At 44.5% G+C, this 20,910-nt stretch overlaps 1 protein-coding gene across 1 annotated transcript in view; it reads left to right on the forward strand.

Moving 5' to 3' along the window:
• RYR3 (ryanodine receptor 3) overlaps window positions 1–20,910 on the forward strand; it is a 398,822-nt gene that overhangs the window by 310,705 nt on the left and 67,207 nt on the right. Inside the window, exons 62-67 of the mRNA XM_070407843.1 lie at window positions 236–296; window positions 2,099–2,337; window positions 3,676–3,757; window positions 8,900–9,030; window positions 15,182–15,502; window positions 17,772–18,012. Of these exons, the coding sequence (XP_070263944.1) occupies window positions 236–296; window positions 2,099–2,337; window positions 3,676–3,757; window positions 8,900–9,030; window positions 15,182–15,502; window positions 17,772–18,012 (1,075 nt within the window). The remainder of the gene's footprint in view (window positions 1–235; window positions 297–2,098; window positions 2,338–3,675; window positions 3,758–8,899; window positions 9,031–15,181; window positions 15,503–17,771; window positions 18,013–20,910) is intronic.

The following is a 20,910-nucleotide window of genomic DNA, read 5'->3' on the forward strand; positions in this document are numbered from 1 at the left end:
TCCCTTGAACAATTCAGATTTTCCACACCAATGAATGTTTTAAGCTCTGCCTTCAACATCCATCCTAAAGCAATATGTCAGGCCAGAGATAAACGCATCATCCCTGCCCATAGGCCTGGCATGTTGTGTGTCGGTGGTTAATTATGCCAGGCTGTGGTTTGTGTGTATTGAGAAGGTTGTGTTTGAAAGATGGGTTGAATGGTTCAGGAAGTCACGGTGACATTTTTTATTCTAGGGAGCGATTCTACTACAATGGTGAGCTGCCTTCACATCTTAGCTCAGACACTGGACACGAGGTAAGTCTGCCCAGTTTTTCCAATCGCTTCTCAAGACTCCCCCTCTAACCCTCTCCTCTCACGGATGATTGTACTGATGAGAAGACGTGTCACTGCTCTGCAGGAGCTGGAGGGTCAGGGTAGGGGGACACAGGGAAAAGATGATTCTCACCCTGGTGTTAGCACTCTCATTTCTCAGTTCACGTGGCAGAGGGCTACCACTGTGGCGTGTGCTGAACAGTAAAAGCTGGGCATCTGGCCATTCTTGTCTTCTCTTCCTGAGAAGTTCATCTTTGAGAAGATAAAATAGATCATGTGGCACAGTGCCACTCTGCACCTAACTCTCCACAAAAAAGCAAGCGCTGCTGATGGGCGGCAAGGCCTAAGCATCCTGGGGAGGGCAGCCGCGGCACTCCGCAGCCAGAATGGCCCAGCGAGGAAATGCAGGATCGCAGACAGAGTTTGAGCCCGTGGCCTGAGGGTCTGGTAGGAAAGATGGCTGAACGGGAAAGAAGTCTTAAAAATATATGTAGTCGGATAATATAAATATTTTATATTTGATGAGATAAAAAAGAGAAGCCGTGAAAAGGACTGACCGGAGCTTTCATTAGCACACTCGTGTAGGGCCCCTGTCAAAGACATACACCCCGATGCAGCGGAGAGGCGCCAACCTCAGAGTGGCCAGATGAAAATCCACCACAAAGAATGATTACAAAAAAAAAAAATCTCATGATTTTTAGATTTTTGAGAGAAACAAATACATTGTGGAGATATTAAGACAGCACAATGTTTGCAGGATCAGACCAAAGCCTCCCAGGGGACTGAAATCCCTTGCAGTTGGGATGAGTGAGGAAACTTTTCTCCCAGAAATGTGGAATGCCTTAAGGAAGAGTCCACTTTTTAAAAATATGCAGGTCAGTGTGATCATCATTCCTGAGAAAACCTGCGACTGGAAAGTCAGGAGGAGGATAGAAAGCTCATGAATACTTACAGGGTAGGATCAAGCCTCGCTGACTTTATGTCCTCGTTTTTATTTTTCTGGTTAGTTGGGTGATCATGGGAATGCAGTAGATAAAAAGCAACTGTGCTTGTAGCAAGCCTGTCATCGTCTCATGAATAAGATGCAGACGTGTGGAAAATAATATGTGATTTGTAGGCTTTGTTCCAATTCTAAGTTTTATACAATAGTTTTGAGGGAGGCCCTCAGATATCCATAGCTAATCTCCATGCCCATGTGTTTTTGAAGTGAATTGAGTTGTCTGTTTTAAAAGGGCTGGCTGTCCTTTCCCTTCCCTCCTCCAAGCGAGGACGTCCTGCAAGCTATAGAAATCCACGCACCAGTGGGCTTATTTCTTTGTTCTCTCTCTCTCTCTCAGCTCCTGCATCATAGGAGAGCGAATATTTCTCGCTAGGCCTTATAAAATTTGCTTATCCCACGGTGAGCTGCAAAAAAAAAAAAACAACTTCCCTCACTGTCCTTTTAATTAGATTTTTGCACAAGTAGGTAGCCTGCTGTGACAGATACAGCACCAGGTGACCAATATCAGTTCCATTCTGAATCATCCTCTGTGTTTCCAGAAGAGTTGAACACAAATTCCCTCAAACTGAGCACACGGTCCAGTGCTAGCCTTACTCTTAGGGACTGTGTGGTCCAGGCTCTTCCAGGACCCTAGCTACCCTCTCCATCTCTCCTGACCCAGTGCCATCAGGTGACTGGGGAGTCCAATGTCTGCCTGGTTTGCACTGCAGGTCACCAGTTTCAGGAAGGGGGTTGGCCAAAGCTTCAGGTTATGCTTCTGGTTTTGAACGTTGTTTGCTTACAGGACTGTCATGAAGTCAGGCTCAGAGCTGGTGAAGGCCGGGTTACGCGCATTCTTTGAAAATGCTGCGGAAGACTTAGAGAAGACTTCAGAAAACCTGAAGCTCGGGAAGTTCACCCATTCCAGAACGCAGATTAAAGGCGTCTCTCAGAATATTAACTACACCACGGTGGCGCTGCTCCCCATCCTCACGTCCATCTTTGAGCATGTGGCTCAGCACCAGTTCGGAGTGGATTTACTCTGTGAGTCAGATGCTGTGGATTCACATGCACATGGCCACAGACAGGAAGTGTGTGTGTGTGGCTCAGTCTCTGAGGCTGATCTTGAGGGAAGAGTAGAGAGAGAATCATTCCATGCATTCTCTTTTATATTTAAAAATTAGTCAACTCTTGGAGGAGAAGAAACCCCCAAATTTGAGTATATAGTGTTTCATCTTTTCCTACAATTATTCAGGACCAAAATTTTCCACCCACTGGTTTAGCTCCCAACCTTTTGTTCCTACTTAATTTGAACAGGTTATCTGAATAATCCAGCAGGATTGCTTCCAGGGCTTTTCAGACACCAATTTTCCTCTTAAGAAGCCCTAATTTATTCACTGAATACCAGGAGCAAAGGAAAGCTGCTACCATTTCCTTATCTGGGGCTTCAGGAGACCATCGTCGATTGGTTTTACTTTAGTTTGCATGCAGGACCATGTACAGACCTCTCCTGCAAATATTCTGCCACCAAGCTTCAGCTTCACGCTTTAAATGCTAGCACATGATTTAATTTAATTTAACCAGTTGTCAGTAGCTAAGGCTGGGTCTTCCATATCCCTGAGCAACTGAAAATCAGTATTTCCGTGGGGTAGGGGAGCATGGCTCGGAAATAACTCACCTCCTTGTTAAAAAATAAAAAACTGAATTAGTTCTCACTGTGGTCAGTTAGTCCCAGCCCTGTGATAAGTTGCAGACATTACCAGGGGCATGTAGCCTGCAGATAAACTTGTGAGTTCCCAGGTGGGACCTGCCCTTCCCTTAGGAAACGTGGCAAAATCACAATCTGATTAAACTGCCTCTTGAAAAACTTCCCCGAGAGAACTTGGGACAGCTGAAAATGAGGAATTTTGCTCCAACTCTGAAGAGGTAGAGACATTGTGCATATCTTCCTAGGAAATGAATAAAAGGCTCATTAAAACTTCAGATTTATTGCATTCTTCCTTTCAAAGCAAGAAAATTTGTTCCTCTGGATAAAATTTGACTACGGTGTCTACTTTTACTCAAAAAAAGAAAATCCCATATGGAAGGACTCAGTGGTCTAATGATTCCTTGTGATCCCCAACCTGAGCCCCACAGAGGAACTGGGATGGCTCAGTGGAGGAGGGTCTCCTATCAATATTTCCTCTCCCAGTTCAGCAACTAGAACTTGGGTAGAAAGGGGCTATAAGAAAGGAGGGTGGTAGGAGGAGGGAGAGAAAGACAAAGATCTCTCTGGCTCTCAGGTGATGCCAACGCGTTTTTCTGTTGGTAGACCCTTTCCGTGTGCGGGAGGTGGCGAGCTGTGATGGTGCAAGGCAGTGACGCTCTTTTTGTTCTTTCCAGTGGGTGACGTGCAGATTTCATGCTACCACATACTGTGCAGCCTCTACTCCCTTGGAACAGGAAAGAACATCTATGTGGAAAGGTAATGAGTGAACACAGGAGGCTAACACATTCAGGCTCAGAAAAACGTTGCTTAACAATAGCATCTTTTCAGTCCAGCAAAATCAAAGTGCTCGCTGAAATGGGATGGTGAATTTGAGCCTAGGTTATGAAATGTTTATGGCAGTGTTAAGAAGTGGAATGATGCTTTTAATGTTATGACTTTCGTGGAGATAGCTGGCGAAGGAGCAATAGAGCCAAGTAAAAATCATGTGCTAGTGACCAAAAAATGTCACAGAAAATGCCCATTTCTTCATAATCACAGCTTCCAAATCGCTTCCAGGGCTCCTGTGGTTAAGCTGGCTGAAAAACTCGAGGGACATGAGGCAGTTGCTTAGAGTTGAATGAGTTTCTATGCGATACAATCCTGGGCCTTGACCGTTGTCGGGTGTCAGATTAGCTATAGTTTTAAACGAGGCCACACTTTGGTAGCAGACATGCTTTTCAATAATCTTGAATCTGAACAAGCTGATTGACAGAGCATGTGGGTGTCAGCTTGGCTCTCTTAATCTGCCTGGAGCTGTGGAGGCCTTTGTGACCCTCTGCTTTTCACCATCAGATGCCATGTGTTGTGTTATTCTGTTTAAATGTATGTGGAAGATCAAAGGGATAAACACAGTATTAACCAAACTCTGGACTTAATCTTATACTTGGAAGTCTTTCTTTTCTTCCCCCCTCCCCCTCTTCAAATGAGGAAACTGGAAGGAATTTGATCTGTGCTTGAAATTATTTCATCTAAACATGTCTTGTTATCTATGCCCTGTGTGCCTCCTCAGTTTATGGTACCTTTATCAAGTCAATAATAAATCCTTGTTTCATATCAAAACTTACATAAATTATTATTGCAATTTCTAAAAAAAGACCAAAAAGAAAAGACTGGTTCTTTCAAAAACTCAGTAACTAGCCCTCACCTGTTTGGCTCACTGGATAGAGTATCATTCTGCGGATTGAAGGGTCCCAGGTTTGATTCCGGTCAAAAGCACATGCCTGGGTTTCGGGCTCAATCCCCAGTGTGGGCTGTGCAGGAGGCAGCCGATCAATGATTCTCTCTTATCATTGATATTTCTATCTCTCTCTCCCTCTCTGAAATCAATTAAAAAAACAAACAACAACAACAACAAAAACTCAAGTACTATGACTTGAAATCATGTGCTAGTAACCAAAACATGTTCAAGAAATGTCTGTCTTCATAACCACAGCTTCAATACAGCTTCTGTAGTGTAAGAGTTTGAGAAACTAATGACTACTTTATTTTTATTATGATTTTAATTCCTTATAGTTGCATAGCTTTCCTTACTGCTTTACATAAAATATAGATATGTTTGTCATTTAGAACTGGGCAAACAAAAGTTTCAACCACATTATACCAAGTCAACAAAAGAATTAAGTTAAAATTTCCCATTTGATGGGAGTTGGTCAAGAATTTTACTTAGGGAGGATTCTTTAATTCATTCCTTCCATTAAATATTTGTGAATATTTTCTCAATTTCTTATTCTTCCATTTTTTATGTATGTATAAACATGCATCTATATGTGTATGTGTTTCTTTGTACATTTTTTCTTAAAGCTTGTGCATTATTCTCTTGGAAAAAAAAGGTCAAATAAAGGTCAGCTCTGAAATGTCAGACCAGAAAAAGATTCATATGACTTTTCATGCTTTATTCATATATTCATTGCAGTTTTATTATGTATCTTCTCCCCGCAACGTTGTGAATATTGTGCCTGTACACTCTGTGGTGGTGGGAGTCAGCTGGGAGAAGCACCTAGCTTAAGTCTGCTCCAATTGTCTGTCTGCTAGTTAATGATTTAAAATCCTACACTTGCAATGCTACTGCTATTAACCACCTTTGTTTGTTTTCTTTTGTATTGTGAAAGTGAGACATACTTCAGAGATTTACTTCTCCCTTCTTTCCCTGGCTGCTTTTGACCAAGGCTGCTCAAACATTGCAAGCTTTCCCTAACCCTCTGAGATTGCTCTTTACCATCCCTTCCCCTGCTTTCTGCCCTCTGCGATGTGTTGTTTTCTCTCCTTAGCATCCTCTGCAATATACACAGAGGAACTTTCACAGCTGCAAATCCCCAGATATGTGCAAGGTGTAATTATTATTGCTGTGATGACTTTGTCTCTGCCTGTGTCCCTGGCAACAAGGTCCCGATCCATGGAAATTAAATTGAGAGAACGACTTGGAAGTAACAAAAACTGAAATACAAATTGAATCCTCCTCAATCTGTCACCATGACCAAATACTATATATGAAAAAATACTCTACTAGACAGGATGAACTGAGGGAGAAAGACAAAAGAGTTTCCACATCCAGTGAGAAACTCTAAGATAGATCATTTGGTTGCTATGGAGCTCTTTGTGTAGCCCTTGCTTGATTGGTCCACAGCCACACCGCCCTCTGGGGGGCGCTAATGACCAGAGAAGCATAGTAACAGCAGGCCTTTATCAGCTCAGTCTCTCTGGGGCCTGGAGGTCACACACAGTCTTTCACTCTGGTATCTCACAGCCAGTAGCATTAATTGGCAGACTTCTGAGCTTTACTTTTATAGAACTTTTAACAGGCCAGGAGAACTGTTGTTTATATCTCTTTTGGCCCAGTGGCTAATTAGCATCACTGTGAGCTCCAGACTAGAAAGCGTCCTGGGGTGAGCTGGGAGAGACTCGGTTTCTCAGTAATTAATATCCGGAGGATGGGACATGCGTGCCCCTCGAGTCAGTGCAGCACTGGGAAACTGTCTTCCGTCCTGAGGACTGCCTTCGTATGAGACTGACATTCTTGAAATTCACTGTCATGAGTTCATGACTTTAATTTTGGTGAGAGAGTAAGCAAGAGGGGAATAATGGGTCCGTTTAGCACCAAGACAACCCCAGGGCCTGCCGTTTCCCAGGTTCACCTCCCTGGGCCAGCTAAAATTCGCTCTCAGGTCTGCCCTTCCTTGTCGTCCCTGACTTTGACCCAGGATTGTTTCCCTTCAATGCCCTCCCCATGGCATTTCTTTTCCATCGCAATTTAGCTCTTTATTTCCTCCTCCTCCTCAAAAGGCAAGACTGAAGGAGAAGAAACACAGTATCTCTCTTCATTGGCCACGGTGATTGGTTAAATGGAGAGAGTGTTGACTGAAAAATAAGCAGCCTGTTGTAGATTCTCGTATTTGAGATAGACAGGACCTCACCTCAGCGGTCACTGGGGTGTTGGTCATTCAGGCCTGAAGTTAAAAGGATGCCTCTCTTCTCATGCTTTCCCTCCACCCTGAGCTTAGCAAAGGAGGAATGACAAAGGCTAAAACTGTCTGGCTTACTTCTCGGGAAGCACTGGCTCCCCTAGTCACCCCCATCACATAGTAAATGCTTGTTATCCGCGCCCAGAGACCCTTCAGTTTTGACATTAGGGCTTCTTGGTGCTGCCAGATGTGTTGGCTGTTGTCACAGTGAAGGGCAGGTTCCACAGCCTTGGGTGCAGGTTCTGGTGGGAGCTTCAGGGAACCCGAGGGCTGAATGCCTTTCTGTTTCCATGGAAGTGCAGTCGTGGGTTAAGTGTCTGCTCTTGGCTGCAAGTGCGCCCACTCTTGCTGGCGTTTTTCTCCATGGTGGTTCCCGAGAGATACAGCCTGACATCCTCCGCTTCAGGGGGTTAGCTAGTGAGCTTCATGCTCACAGCATCAGTGCACAATTTGAGTTGATCAGTCACAGAGCAAAGTGAACAAGATGGGCTTGAGCACTCTAAGCCAGTGGTTCTCAACCTTGGCTGCACATTAGAATCACCTGGGAATCTTTTTAAAATCCTGATTTCTGGGCCTCATCCTCCGGAAATTCTGTTTCTTTGTTACTAATGTTGTGGCCCCACCCCATAACAAAGAAACAGAATTTCCGGAGGATGAGGCCCAGAAATCAGGGTTTTAAAAAGATTCCCAGGTGATTCTAATGTGCAGCCAAGGTTGAGAACCACTGCTCTAAGCCCTTCCAGTTCTTAATTAGAGACCAGTTGTCTACATTTCCAACTGATTATCTTGGCATCGTGGTCTAACAAAGGACTCACAATGTTGGTTTGTTTGAAGAATTTTTTTCCCTTATATGGGAGCTGACATCATGTTTGTAACTCACAGGACCGGTGTGTGATCTGTCCATGATTGAATGCCAATGGGTGGGGAAGAGGAGATATTTGTGGGTGAAAAACAGATATTTGTGGGCTCTGCTCTCTCATTCATCAGAAAGCAACAGATAACAGCCCCACACAGGGCCCTCAAGCCAGCACTGTCACTGTGCTATCTCACCAGCAGAAAGGACCCACTGAGTTAGACAGTACAGCTAGAGGCTAAGTCCAGGTCTGCAAGGGGGAAGCACTATTTCAGTACCAGCTCCACGCAGACCAGCCAGTGGCTGGTTCCCGTCACTTACACTTGCAGACTTGGTCATCTCACAAGCAAGCACAAATCCTCTCAGTTGGAGAACCAAAAATCTGAACTGGGGAATCCCAAGCATTTTATTTTTGTTTGGTTGCTTGTTTCAGAGAAAGATTTCAAACCCAGAGCTTAATGCATTAGTACATGCTGGACACTCAAATGTTTATGAAAGGAAGAGATAGAAGTATTGGTGTTAGAGCTATTTCCTCTAAATCAAGCAAGATGCTCTGGGACCTATTATTTCTATTAGAAGTTAGGTATCTTATTTTATGTCTTATTAGTACTTTTGGCCCATTATCTACTATTCCCACTGGTGGACACAGGCTCCATCCATAGCAGAGAATAGACACAGAGAAATTACACAGAAGATTTCAAAGCACTTTGAGGACAAGGAGGATCAGATTCAGTGTGGATGCCAGCAAAACTTGCTCTCAGACATGATGGGAGATAAGTACAAAACTACATAGCATATTATATCACCTTGGCCAATTAATAACTGGGTTCCAAGTAGTGAGACCATTACAGAGCATTGGTTAATGTCCAGCAAAAGATGGGGGAGAAAGAAATGTATGCAGCTCTGCTGAGCCCAGGGCCTGGGGATGTCCAGTGGAGTCATCAATGAGAAGCGGCCTGAGACATCCTGGGGAAGGGGCCTGGCCCACCAACGCATGGGGCCAGCATGTGAGTGGCAGCACTTCTGAATGGACTTGTTTGTTTCCAGACAACGTCCTGCCCTTGGAGAATGCCTGGCTTCCCTGGCAGCTGCCATTCCAGTGGCATTCCTGGAGCCCACCCTTAACCGCTACAATCCGCTCTCCGTCTTCAACACCAAAACCCCCAGGGAGAGATCTAGTAAGTATCTTCCCACAGATCATCAGCCCGTGTTCTGGGAGGAGAGCCCAGGAAGGAAGGCCGTGCAGGCAGGGGGCGGTGGCCTGCAGCACTGCTGCTTGACATGCTCTGAGGGGTCAGAGATCAGGGCTGGATATGTTGCATGTCTCCATCTTGCTGGGAAAATGAGCATGGGCAAGTCCTTTGTTACTGTTAGACTTTGGTTTCTTCCTCCGTAAAATGAGGAACCTGAAACCTCGGGTTCTCTTGTCTGCCCTGGGTCTTCTCCTCCTGCCCCCTGGGGATGTGATGACTTGCTCGGTTTCTCTCCAGGGTCAGCAGAAGGGCAGGTCTGCACCTATAACCTATTATGCTCTTCATGTCCAAGGAGAGATTGTTTCCAAGGATGATGACCACACGTTCTCCATCTGCACGGAGAATAAAACATAGCAAAACACCAGACGGAAGTGAAATGACACAAGAGCAGAGCATTGTTCTAAGTTCTAAGACAGCAGTCGGCGAACTATGATGATGAGCCCACTGCCTGATTTTGTAAATAACCTTTTCTTGGAGCAGGTCACACCCACTTGTTTAGATGTTGCTGTGGCTGCTTTAGCACTATGTTGGGAAGGAAAAATAATCTTCCCTCTACCCTGCATTGTTCTTGGCTAAAACCCCTGTAGAAAAGACAGGTTAACAGGAGAAAAATAAAACCATTTTAATCACATACATATGTACGTGTGCCCCACAGAGATGTGAGATTGGAAAGGTAGCCCGAGGATTGAGCCTTAAACACCGTCTGGGCTAAGGAAAGGGCAAAGGCATTGGCCATGGAAGGGAAGGAGGCAGTCAGGAAGGGGAGAAGAGGAGCTGTTTGTAAACAAAGGTTGCCGGGCCATTCAGATGTCTCTCAGATGAAACAGTCCTGCTGGGTAAGAGCTCTCTTCCCAGTAGACTGCCTTTCTATTGTAAATCCCTTTTATAAATGTAGAGTTCTTTGACAAAAGGGTAACTTCTAATCCTTCTTCAGAGATTCTGTATGCTGTTTCTTAAAAATAATCAGCTCGAAATAATTGCTGTGCCAAAGAGGCACATTCTGCTTTCCTTCCACTCCAGCGGCAGAGCTGAGTCATGGCAGCAGAGACTGTCTGGCCTGCGATGCCTAAAATATTTATGCTCCGGCCCCTTACAGAAAAGGTTTTCCACCCCCTATCCTAGAAGAACTTAGAACTGGAATGCAAGGCAGGTTGTAAACCTGCTCCTGGAGGGTGGAAGGGGGAGTCCTCCCATTTGGATGAATTGTGATCCCACTGATGGGCAGTGGAATAGAGGAGCTTCACACAGAAACCTTGAATCAACTAGAAGGAACTACAGTGATTCGGTGAAACATGAAGCAAAAATTACCACACCATGGGCCTAATCAGTATCAAGAAAAACCACGCCTGGCCAGAGTTATTCCATGCATCAAAGTGCCGCCTGTTCTTTTTCTTGTCAGGGCACATACCCTGGTTGTAGGTTCGATCCCTCATAGGGGTGTGCAGGAGGTGGCTGATCAATGTTTCTTTCTATCTTCCTCTCCCTTCCTCTCGCTCTAAAATCAATAAAAACATAATTTTTAAAAAAACATAATTTAAAAAAAGTATTAAACCATTTCAAACCAGAACCATCCTATTCAGTACCAATATTTCCTTAAAATATTGATATACCAGACCAACAGGTGATGGACAGCATAGCGATTCTATTTGGTTAGGGCCCTCTTCTCAAGCCGCTATGAGATCCTAAGGGAGGGAGTGCTAAGAGAGTACAGGTGCATGCTCCACTCTTTATCACCAGTCTCCCCATCTAAGAATGCAGAGTGCTCAGCCAAGGTGGGTTTATCCCCATTTGCTTTTTCTACTTCAGATAAAAGAAACACCTTGCCCTCAGAAATGATCACCAGGATGGTTTAGATAAGGTCCCTTTATAAAACTCTTTTCCTGAGCAAGAATACAGTGGAGACTGGTGTTCTTGGGGCTGGTGAAGAAAGAAACACTGCTGAGATGCCTCCACTTTCCAAAGTCTCTGATGAAATTTCCAAGTTAATTCCCTTCAGCCTCATCTCACCCTCTCTCTCCTTTCTTGGACTAGCAAAAATATGTTTCAACCTTGGGTTTTTTCCACCCTCTCATGATTCTAAATGAGTCACATCTTGCAGCTGAGTGGGAGCTGAGCAACTGAGTGGCTTTAGTAACGTTGAGAAGGGCTGTGACATCTGTAGGCAAATGCCAGACCAAGCGTTGCTCCCCAGTTCCAAAGAGACATGGGCCCAGTCACGACTGTGCTGGACATTTATACATTCATTCTGCTCCAACTTTGACTCAAGAAACAGTGCACCTTTGTCTCAGTATCACCAGTATGTTGGGAAAGAGAGAGACCTATTCTGCTCTTGAATGCATAGAGGCACAGAGCAGACAAAGTGAGAGCTTGACAAATAGATGGAGGAAACCTAGATTGGCTTTGGGAGGGAGGGGAACAGCTCTATCCCATTGTTCTCCTTCTCAAGAGCTATTTGAAAAATGTTGTTTCTTATTTTACATACCACTACATTGATTTGATAAGACACGTTCATAAATAAAAAATAAGTACCCGTCTTTGCTTACTCACAAGAAAGAAAAGAGACAAGGTTGTGATTAGAGATGACACAGTTCTTCATCCATCAGTGACATACTGTGGGACTCAGTACCCAAGTCCCCTGAGCCCATGTTTTTCAGCATTCAGTTAATCAAAGAGTGAATGCTGATCACATGTATGGCTCTTGAAAAGTAGACTGTGCATGAATATGTATTATGGGGTAACCAAGTTTGCCTGGAGTCAGAGAATGAGTGATGGCCTAACAGACTCTATGGAAGTAGACTTCATTCATTATATAAAGTGGATGGCTAAAGGGATCAAGAAGGGGCAGGAATGTATAGGGTGACAAATGAGGTGAGTCTTCAGTTTAGAAATACAATATGAACTGATTTATCAAGCCTTCAGTCAATTGGACATCTCTATTAATTGATAGTTAGTATTCTTCCAGCAGTTACTCATATTAGTAACTCTCCTACCCTACAAGATCCTGGTGCATTTTATGACTCATCCAAAAATTATAAAGAGAAGCCTAGAAAAGGTTTAATACTATTATGTGCCAGTTATTCAAAACTAGATAAAATCTTTGGCTATGTGTGGCAGTGGTCTATTAATCAGAACATTAGATTGGCCAAAACACCCTAATCACCAGCCAGTTTACTTTGTACACTCTAATTGGGATAACCAACCAGAGGAAGGAGGTCCAGTTTCCATGGAAGCTCTGCCTCCACTCCAAAGAGGTGAAGCTCTCTGCTGCCCTCTTCTTGAGGGAAGAGCTGCTCAGTGAAGAATATACAACTTTAGAATCTAACTCAGTGGTTCTCAAACTCCAGCGTACATCAGAATCCCTCGGAGGGCTGGTTAGAATGAAGCTTGCTGAGTCCAGCCCATAGAGTTTCTAACCCAGCGGGTCTGGACTCAGAAGGTCCTATCACTACTTTGCTGCTGTGGTGACGGGAGGACTTCACTTTGAGAACCACTGATGTAGAACAGCTATTTTCAACCGGTGTTTTGCAAGAATTTTTAAAACAAGCAATACCTAACTATTTAGTCAGGGGCACTGACCTCTTTTCCCTTAGATTGTCAAATAAAAAAATAACAATAGCCAACACAACAATAGCCATCTTGTGTGAATGAATCAAAATTAAACCTATGTTTTGTCAGACCAGCAAAAAATATATATTTTTGGTGTGCTGCAGAATTTTAGTAATCAGTTTATGTGTGCCATGAGCTACGAAAGGTTAAAAATTGTTGATCTAGAAGATGAAAGGGCAGTCGTTCAAATGATCCTCCCTAACAGTCTTGTGTCTGATTCTGACAAGACTCCGCTAAGGCTGTTTTTCAGGTAGATAACTCAGCAGCATTCATTCTGTGGTTTTATATGGCATTTGAAGTACAAAACACCATCTGAATCTCAAATGTTTCCTCTACTCAAGAGCCAATTACATATAAATAACTTTTAAAGGTCATTATAATGACTCCAGTGCAGAAACCTCAAGCAACTCTGTGTTTTCCTTAAGGGAAAAAAAAGTATTCCTGTTGAGGTATTGTCTACATGCCATTTAAACACACACACACACACACACACACACACACACACACACGAGCCTTCTTATTTACAATTTTACAGCAAACAACTGTAAGCTTCAGTTGCACTGTGGTGGTTGGCATTGCTCTGTGTGCAGAGCGGGAGGTAGACAGTTTGACTCCTCTGTCTTTACCTCTTTATTCTGACACTGTTTGTGTAAAATTATTTTGTTATGAGAGTCTCCCTAGGCCCCCATGTTGAGGTCACCCCTAATTGTTGTTGTTCTGCTAAAAGAGGCTAGATTTGTTCTCTGAAAAAGCCTGGGTGGGCAGGAGACAATATCTGGCCACTGTAAATCACAGGCCAGGGGTCTTTGGCTTTCATGCTGTGAATCATTTTAAGTGGTCTGGATTTTAAAGAATATTGGTCCACTCCTAGCTTCCAAGGCAGAGAGATCCTTAGCCTGCAACTTACCAAAGGCCGTAGTGATAACAATAGAAAGTCGTCCTAGGGAAAGCATGTTGGGACCTCATGGGACTGATCCATAGCAGGGAACCCCCCGGGGTCCACCGCGTTGCCACATGCCATCCAGCAGAACCACCTGTCTCAGCTACAGATTCACTCACTCCACGGTAGCCAGGGTTGTTATTTTGTATGTCTGCTCTAGGCAGTATGATCACGAGGGAAATCAAAACAGTCCCTTTCAACCAGCCAGTATTTCTAAAAGCCAAGGAATTTGCCTTGGCCTCTTACTCATTAACCCTTCAGCTCCTGTGGACCCAAGGTCTGAAGCAGACCCCCACCCAGCAGCAACACCAATAGCAGAGGGCCTGCAGGCATAACCCGCTTCACTGAACACAAACTTCTATTTGAAGGCTTCTGCTTTGTCCTGAGAAATTCATGAGAACTTTACTTTTAGTATCAAAAATCATCCCCTCAAATCTTCTAGTGGAACTCATGCTCTGGGGAAATGCTCCACATTTTCCTGTGGCTTCTCAGACTTCCTCGCCACTGTGGTGCCTGATGCTTTGGCCCAGCGTGAGAAGTTTGGTCTTTGGGTGGCGTGTACCCACCCCCAGGCCCAGGTGGACTCTGTGGGGAGCAGTGAGATAAAGGGATGCACCTGTAGAGCTTTGGGCTTATGCTTCTTTCTCAACCAGCCATGTCCCTCACTCAGCGCCCTTTTTGTCTACTAGCCTGTCAGGAAGCTCAGGATGCTTCTAGTCTCTCTTCCCAGCTTTTGGGGGAAAGTGTCCTTTTCTTCAAAGAGAACAGGACAGCTAGCCCCTGGCTGCTTCTGTTGGCTCCTCTTATGTCTGATAACCTTTAATGTGGAACTCTGTTGCCACTTCATCCCGTCTGTCCTTGTTCAGCAAAGTGACTGCAGTCATTCAGTGTGAGGAAAGGGCAGGGCTACTCATTGTTCCTTGCACATATGCCTGCAGGAACAAAAAGGCTTAAGTGATTGACAGGTCACCTCAGGTCAATTGTAAATGCAGAAATCAACTCATGTGCAATGTTTCTTGCCCAAAATTTCCAACTGGATGGACCGTGTTGTTGTCTCTGGTCCCACTGAGGCAACATGTGATGAGGTTTCCTTTCCTTTTCTAAGCAGTGCAGATGCCATCCCGGTGATTGAACCATGAGTTGGCAACCAAACACCCATTAGTGGCTTTTCTCTAACTAGACCCACCTTCCCTGCAGTGCACGCACTCAGGACAGAATGGAGAAGCCCAGAGACCGGCTTGGTCACAGAGAGGTCTTGGAAAATGCCCCTCAGCTGGGTCCCTGTTATGCTCCTTTAACCTTCTGTTTAAGTGCTTCAAGCTGAGTGTGACATGTGGGAGGATAACCCAGCCTCTGGAAGCTGCAGTCTTCAGCTGACAGAAGCTCCACATCCAGGACTCCCTCATGCAAGGCTCTGGGGTAGAAACTCACACCTACTGACCAAAGGGAGGGTGGGGCAGAGGAGAGAAGGTTGCACCATTGTGCTTTTGAATTATTGTCCCTTTGTTCTTCCTGTATGCTCTCGGCCAGTTCTGGGGGTGCCAGACACAGTGGAAGAGATGTGTCCTGACATCCCCCCACTGGAACGCCTCATGAAGGAAATCCACCACCTAGCCGAGTCCGGAGCCCGGTACACAGAGATGCCCCATGTCATCGAGGTGATCCTGCCCATGCTCTGCAACTACCTGTCCTACTGGTGGGAGCAGGGGCCTGAGCACCTGCCCACCAGCACAGGGCCCTGGTGCACCAAAGTCACCTCGGAACACCTCAGCGTCATCCTGGGCAACATCCTGAAAATCATCAACAACAACCTGGGCATCGATGAGGCCTCCTGGATGAAGCGCATCGCAGGTACCACAGATGCCTTTCTCCCCAGCCCAGCTCAGGGACCAAGATGCCTAGAGCCTCTTTTCACCTCTTAGACTCTCTTTAAACTGTTCTCCCTACCCACCTCTGTTACTTAACAGTAAAAAGAATCGACTTATTAGAGTTTCTTGGAGCAAATGCTCCTGCCCCGCTCCCCAGCTAGTCCAGGCCTCTGAGACCTTGATAAACTCTACCTGATGCACATGATCTTGCTTTATTTGCTTTTGGTGCTTAAGAATCCCCTTTGCTCTTCTGGTAATAATTGTCCCTATTTTCTTGATAAGTGATCCTTTGCATTCTCCACATCTATAAAATTCACTGCCATCTGGGCCGTGCTGTAAGTTTCTGGCAGTTGTATCTTACTTTATGCTTTCTTGGACACTCTCTAATGTAGGTTCACAGTCGTATCACTTTGTTTTGGGGTGATTTTTTTTTGGGGGGGGGGGGGCAGTTGTGTTCCTCTGGAACTCCTTACATGCAGTAGGCTCTTGATAAATGGTGTTAGCTGATTTTCTGTTCCTTGAGCAACCTCAAAGAAAGGAAAGACTTAGAAAACAAATAACCATTCTTTCCACAGTCAGGAAACCATGAGTATTTAGTGTTCTCTGTGTCAAAGTAGAGTCTGAAGAGATAGAAAAGTCTTTGCTTTGGATGGACCCATAGTTTAGATAGAGGAGTCCACCAGAACAGCTTCACCCAGATAGTCTCCTGGACCGTGACACACGGTGGCTGAGTCCCAAGGAGTATCAGCTTAACTCTGGGTATTTCCCTTCCCAGATAAATTAGTAGGCATTCCTCTGCATGACCAAGGAAGAAAAGTTCCTACCTCCTTCTTTTCTCAGGAATGAACTGAGATCAAAATTATAAATATTTGGGTGCTAATGGCTACTAGATAGTAGAGATAGGCTTCTATGGACATGAATAAATAAAGCTGGCATTCCTTTCTTATCTGTTAGCCCAAGAATATTGTTAACCCTGAGGCATTTGTTAATGAGCTCTCATTTGTAAATCTGGATTAAGGGAAGGAAGGAGATAAAGGAACAGCTCCCTTAGCCCCCTAGAGGAGCAGAGAGAAAAGAGGTCACAGCGAGAGAGGCACTGATGGGAATGGAACTTGGCCTTTTATTCCACAGATGAATTAATTCTACCATCAGGCCACTTAATTCCCGGTACCTGAACAAAATTAATTTTAAATAGTAACCCCCAAATCACCCACATCTGGAATAGCCATTCTAATTATAGCTCAAGGCAGAAAGGCACCTCTGTGTGGGATGAGGTATCGGGTGAAATCCAAGCCATCACGGCTCTGAGTTTCGACTTCTTGGTTAATGCATCTCAGCAGAGAGCTACTGTCACTTTCTCTTTCCAAAATGGTCTTCTTTATGAAATTAAAAAATAAGACAAAATAAGATTTTTTAAATGCTGAAAAGTAGGCTGTTTTCAGTTAAAATGCCCTAAGCTAAAGAAACTTTGAAATATACATTAACATTGTCAACAGTTCATGACTCATTCATTTCATTCCACTTTTTTAATATAATCACTCAAGTTCTGCTCTTTATTATGAATTGAACCAATAGGATATCCCATTTAAGAAATAGGGTGAGACATAAAGTTTTTATCTTTCTCATTAAGAAGGTCAGGATGATAGTCCCAAGTCCCACTGAGGCTTGTTTCTGCTCTTTGGGTTTGTTTGTTTGTTTTGTTGTTTTTTGCATAGGTCCATAATACTTTTTTAAAATTTTTTTATTGATTAAGTTATTACATATGTGTCCTTATCCCTACCTTACCCCCTATTGTTCCTGCTCTTTGACTTCTAGTGGCCACCTCTCCCTCTCAGCTCATTATTACTGAAAATAGTTTGTCTGCCTTCCTCAGGGCCCCAGGAGAGCCTCCAGGCATTGGGCTGATAGTTCTCAAGTCTTGAGTGCTGAGAACTGTGGTTGGGTTAATGTATTTTTAGCAACAGATTTTTCTATAAAATAACCAGAAAGCATAGTGCCCAGTACCTACTCTTGGCTTGGCACAGTGCTGGTTATTATGAACAAAATGCTTTGTTCAAGGAGTTTATAATTTAGCTAGTGAACATACTATAAAATGATTCAAGATAGCTGTTAGGAAGAACTAGGAGGTGTGAACAGGTGCCACCCTGAGTTGATGGGTTTTCAGAGCCTCAATCTCTCAGTGTCACTTCTTTCCTTTCATCAATTGTCATACTATGTGAAATGAGGGGGAGGCCTTTTGTTTGCAAATGCAGTGTACGCCCAGCCAATCATCAGCAAAGCCAGGCCTGACCTGCTCAGAAGCCACTTCATCCCAACTCTGGAGAAGCTGAAGAAAAAGGCTGTCAAGACTGTGCAGGAGGAAGAGCAGCTGAAAGCTGACAGCAAAGGGGACACTCAGGAGGCGGAGCTCCTCATCCTGGATGAGTTCGCAGTCCTCTGCAGAGACCTCTACGCCTTCTACCCCATGCTCATCCGCTACGTGGACAACAACAGGTATGAAGGAGGCCTGGGGAGCATATCCACAGGGAGGAAGGTGGTATTTGGTTATGTTAAAGTGATAAAGGGAGGTCACAGCAGCCTCCACCAGCTCCCTCCCCCAATAATCCCTAGTGTGAGACCTCCGAGCGATGCTTTCCTTGACCAGTGATTCTGTATGGTCAGTGGCACGGCCACCCCTTCCATCCTCAAATACCACAGGTGAGAGGGAGTTGGTCGAATAAGGGCAGCAGTGACCCACTCCTGCCCTTCTGCTGTTCTGTCACACATTCATTCAGTAGATATGAATTCATTCAGTAGACTGTCAGGCATTGGGGAACAGGATGAACAAAACAAATGAAGATGTCTGGTGTAGGGAGCTTTCATTCTGGGAGGGGAGTGGGCATGCAGACAATAAACAAAATAAGTACTTATATAATTATCTATACTTACTTTTATATTTAAATATACACTTTACTTATAAAAGTAATCTATGCAAAGCAGGGTAAGGGGTACCAGGGTAGGGTGGAGTTGCTGTTGTAAACAGAACATTACTAAGAAAGCGACAATTGAGCAAAGACCTAAGGAGATGAAGTTAGGAATCCTGCAGGTCTGGGAAGGGTGTTCCAGGAAGAGGGAACATCTGGTGCAGGCCCTGAGGAAGGAGTGTGTTTGGGATGTTCAAGGGATAACAAGGAGACTAGTGTAGCTGGGGAAGAGTGAGGGGTGCAGAGAGTGAGTCAGAGCCTTGGAGGCCACTGTGAAGATTGGCTTTTACTCTGAGTGAGATGAGAAGTTGGTGGAGGTTTTGAGCTCATCTGTGATGTGATCTCATTCTTTGAACACTATGGTGAGGGATGGAAGCAAATAAGAAAGTGAGGAGACCAGTTGGGAGGCTCACAATGATCCAGTCAAGAGCTGATTGAGACAGAGCAGACAAGAGATTGCCAGACTGGAGGGGTTTGGTGGAGGAGGCTGTAATGGGGAACACCTGCTTAATGGGATTAGGATTTCCTTTTAAAAATATTTCCTGAAAATATTTTAGAAATAGTTGCCCAACATTGTGAATGTACTAAATGTCAGTAATGGCCAATTTTATGTTTTATGTATTTTACCACAATTAAAAAGAGGTGGGCTAGAAGGGGTTAGTGAGGGGGGGGGCAATACTTTCAACAATAAAGATTTAATTTAAAAAATGAAAAAGAAAAATAGTTGATTTTGGCTGAGGCCAGCATGGTAAGTAATAACGAAGATTGACAGAAGGTATCAGATTCTGGGTCTATTATGAAGTAGAGCCCCCCAGGACTTCCAAATTGGGAATGAAAGAAAAGAGGAAGGTCAAGTCAAAGAAGATTCTGGCAAATGGAAGGATAGGGTTTTTATCAGCTGAGTTGAGCAAGATTGTGGTTACAGAGCATTTTTAGGGGAAGATCAGGACCTCGCTTTTGGACATGTTAAATCTGAGTTGTCTAATCAATATGGAAATAACAGTGCTGAGTGGGCAGTTGAATATGAGTGCAGAGTTCAGGAGAGGGGTCTGGTGTAGATATAGGAATTTAGGAGTCATCAACGTATTAGCATGTAGTCTTTAAGAACCATGAGACTTGAGAATCAAAGATGGCGGCATAGGTAAACACCGGAGACTGCTGCCACAAACAACCACTTCAAAAATACAACTAAAAGACGGAACAGACATCAACCAGAACCACAGGAAGGCTGGCTGAGGAGAGACTCTTCAACTAGAAGCAAAGACAACAGCATTACGAGGCTCAGAGGAGGCGCAGTGTGGAAAATTTAAAGGTACGGAGGTGCGTGTGCAAAGTGGGCTGGTGGCTGAGGGCGCGGTTGTAATTTTCAATCAGGAGAGAGTCTCAGACTCTGAGCTCCAGATCCGGGCGAGTCTCTAGGGACCCAGACTCAAACGGGAGAAGCAGGACTGTCTGGCTACGGTCCCTCCGAGGTTTGCAGCGGTTGCTGGGACAGAGAGGCAGAGCCCCTGGGGAAGGACTGAGAGCAGCCATAACTGCTCCCTCCGCCCGCCCTGTTGAGCCCGCCCCGCCCAAGCCCTGCGCAGAGCCATTTGCCAGATCGCCTCAGGCAAAGGCTAGATTAGCACCTCCCCAGAGGACAGAAGTTTTCCCACAGCTGATTCTCACAGCCAGTCAGCCTGGTGGTCAAATCCCTCTAGTATTAACTACAACAATCAAGGCTTAACTAGAACAAGACTGCGCACAAAGACCACAAGGGGGTGCACCAAGAAAGCATAAAAAATGCGGAGACAAAAAAACATGACAGAAATGGAGGATATAGAGCTAAAAAACGCAATTTTGAGGGCTTGCAATAATGTGCTACAAGCTGCCAATAAATTTGATGAGAGCCTAACGAAAACTAATGAGACCCTCGATGCTATGATAAAGAAACAACTAGAAATCAAGCATACACTGACTGAAATAAAGAATATTATACCCAATAGCAGACCAGAGGAGCACAAGAATCAAGCCAAAGAATTGAAATGTGAAGAAACTAAAAACACCCAACCGGAAAAGCAAAATGAAAAAAGAATCCGAAAGTGTGAAGATAGTGTAAGGAGCCTCTGGGACAGCTTCAAGCACACTAATATCAGAATTATAGGAGTGCCAGAAGATGAGAGACAGCAAGATATTGAAAACCTATTTGAAGAAATAATGGCAGAAAACTTCCCCCACCTGGTGAAAGAAATGGACTTACAGGTCCAAGAAGCGCAGAGAACCCCAAACAAAAGGAATCCAAAGAGGACCACACCAAGACACATCATAATTAAAATGCCAAGAGCAAAAGACAAAGAGAGAATCTTAAAAGCAGCAAGAGAAAGAGACTCAATTACCTACAAGGGAATACCCATACGACTGTCAGCTGATTTCTCAACAGAAACTTTGC

The sequence above is a fragment of the Myotis yumanensis genome, unplaced genomic scaffold (genome assembly GCF_028538775.1).
Source record: "Myotis yumanensis isolate MYYU_CA2020_CCGP unplaced genomic scaffold, mMyoYum1.0.hap1 SCAF_1, whole genome shotgun sequence".
NCBI classification, from domain to species: Eukaryota; Metazoa; Chordata; class Mammalia; order Chiroptera; family Vespertilionidae; genus Myotis; species Myotis yumanensis.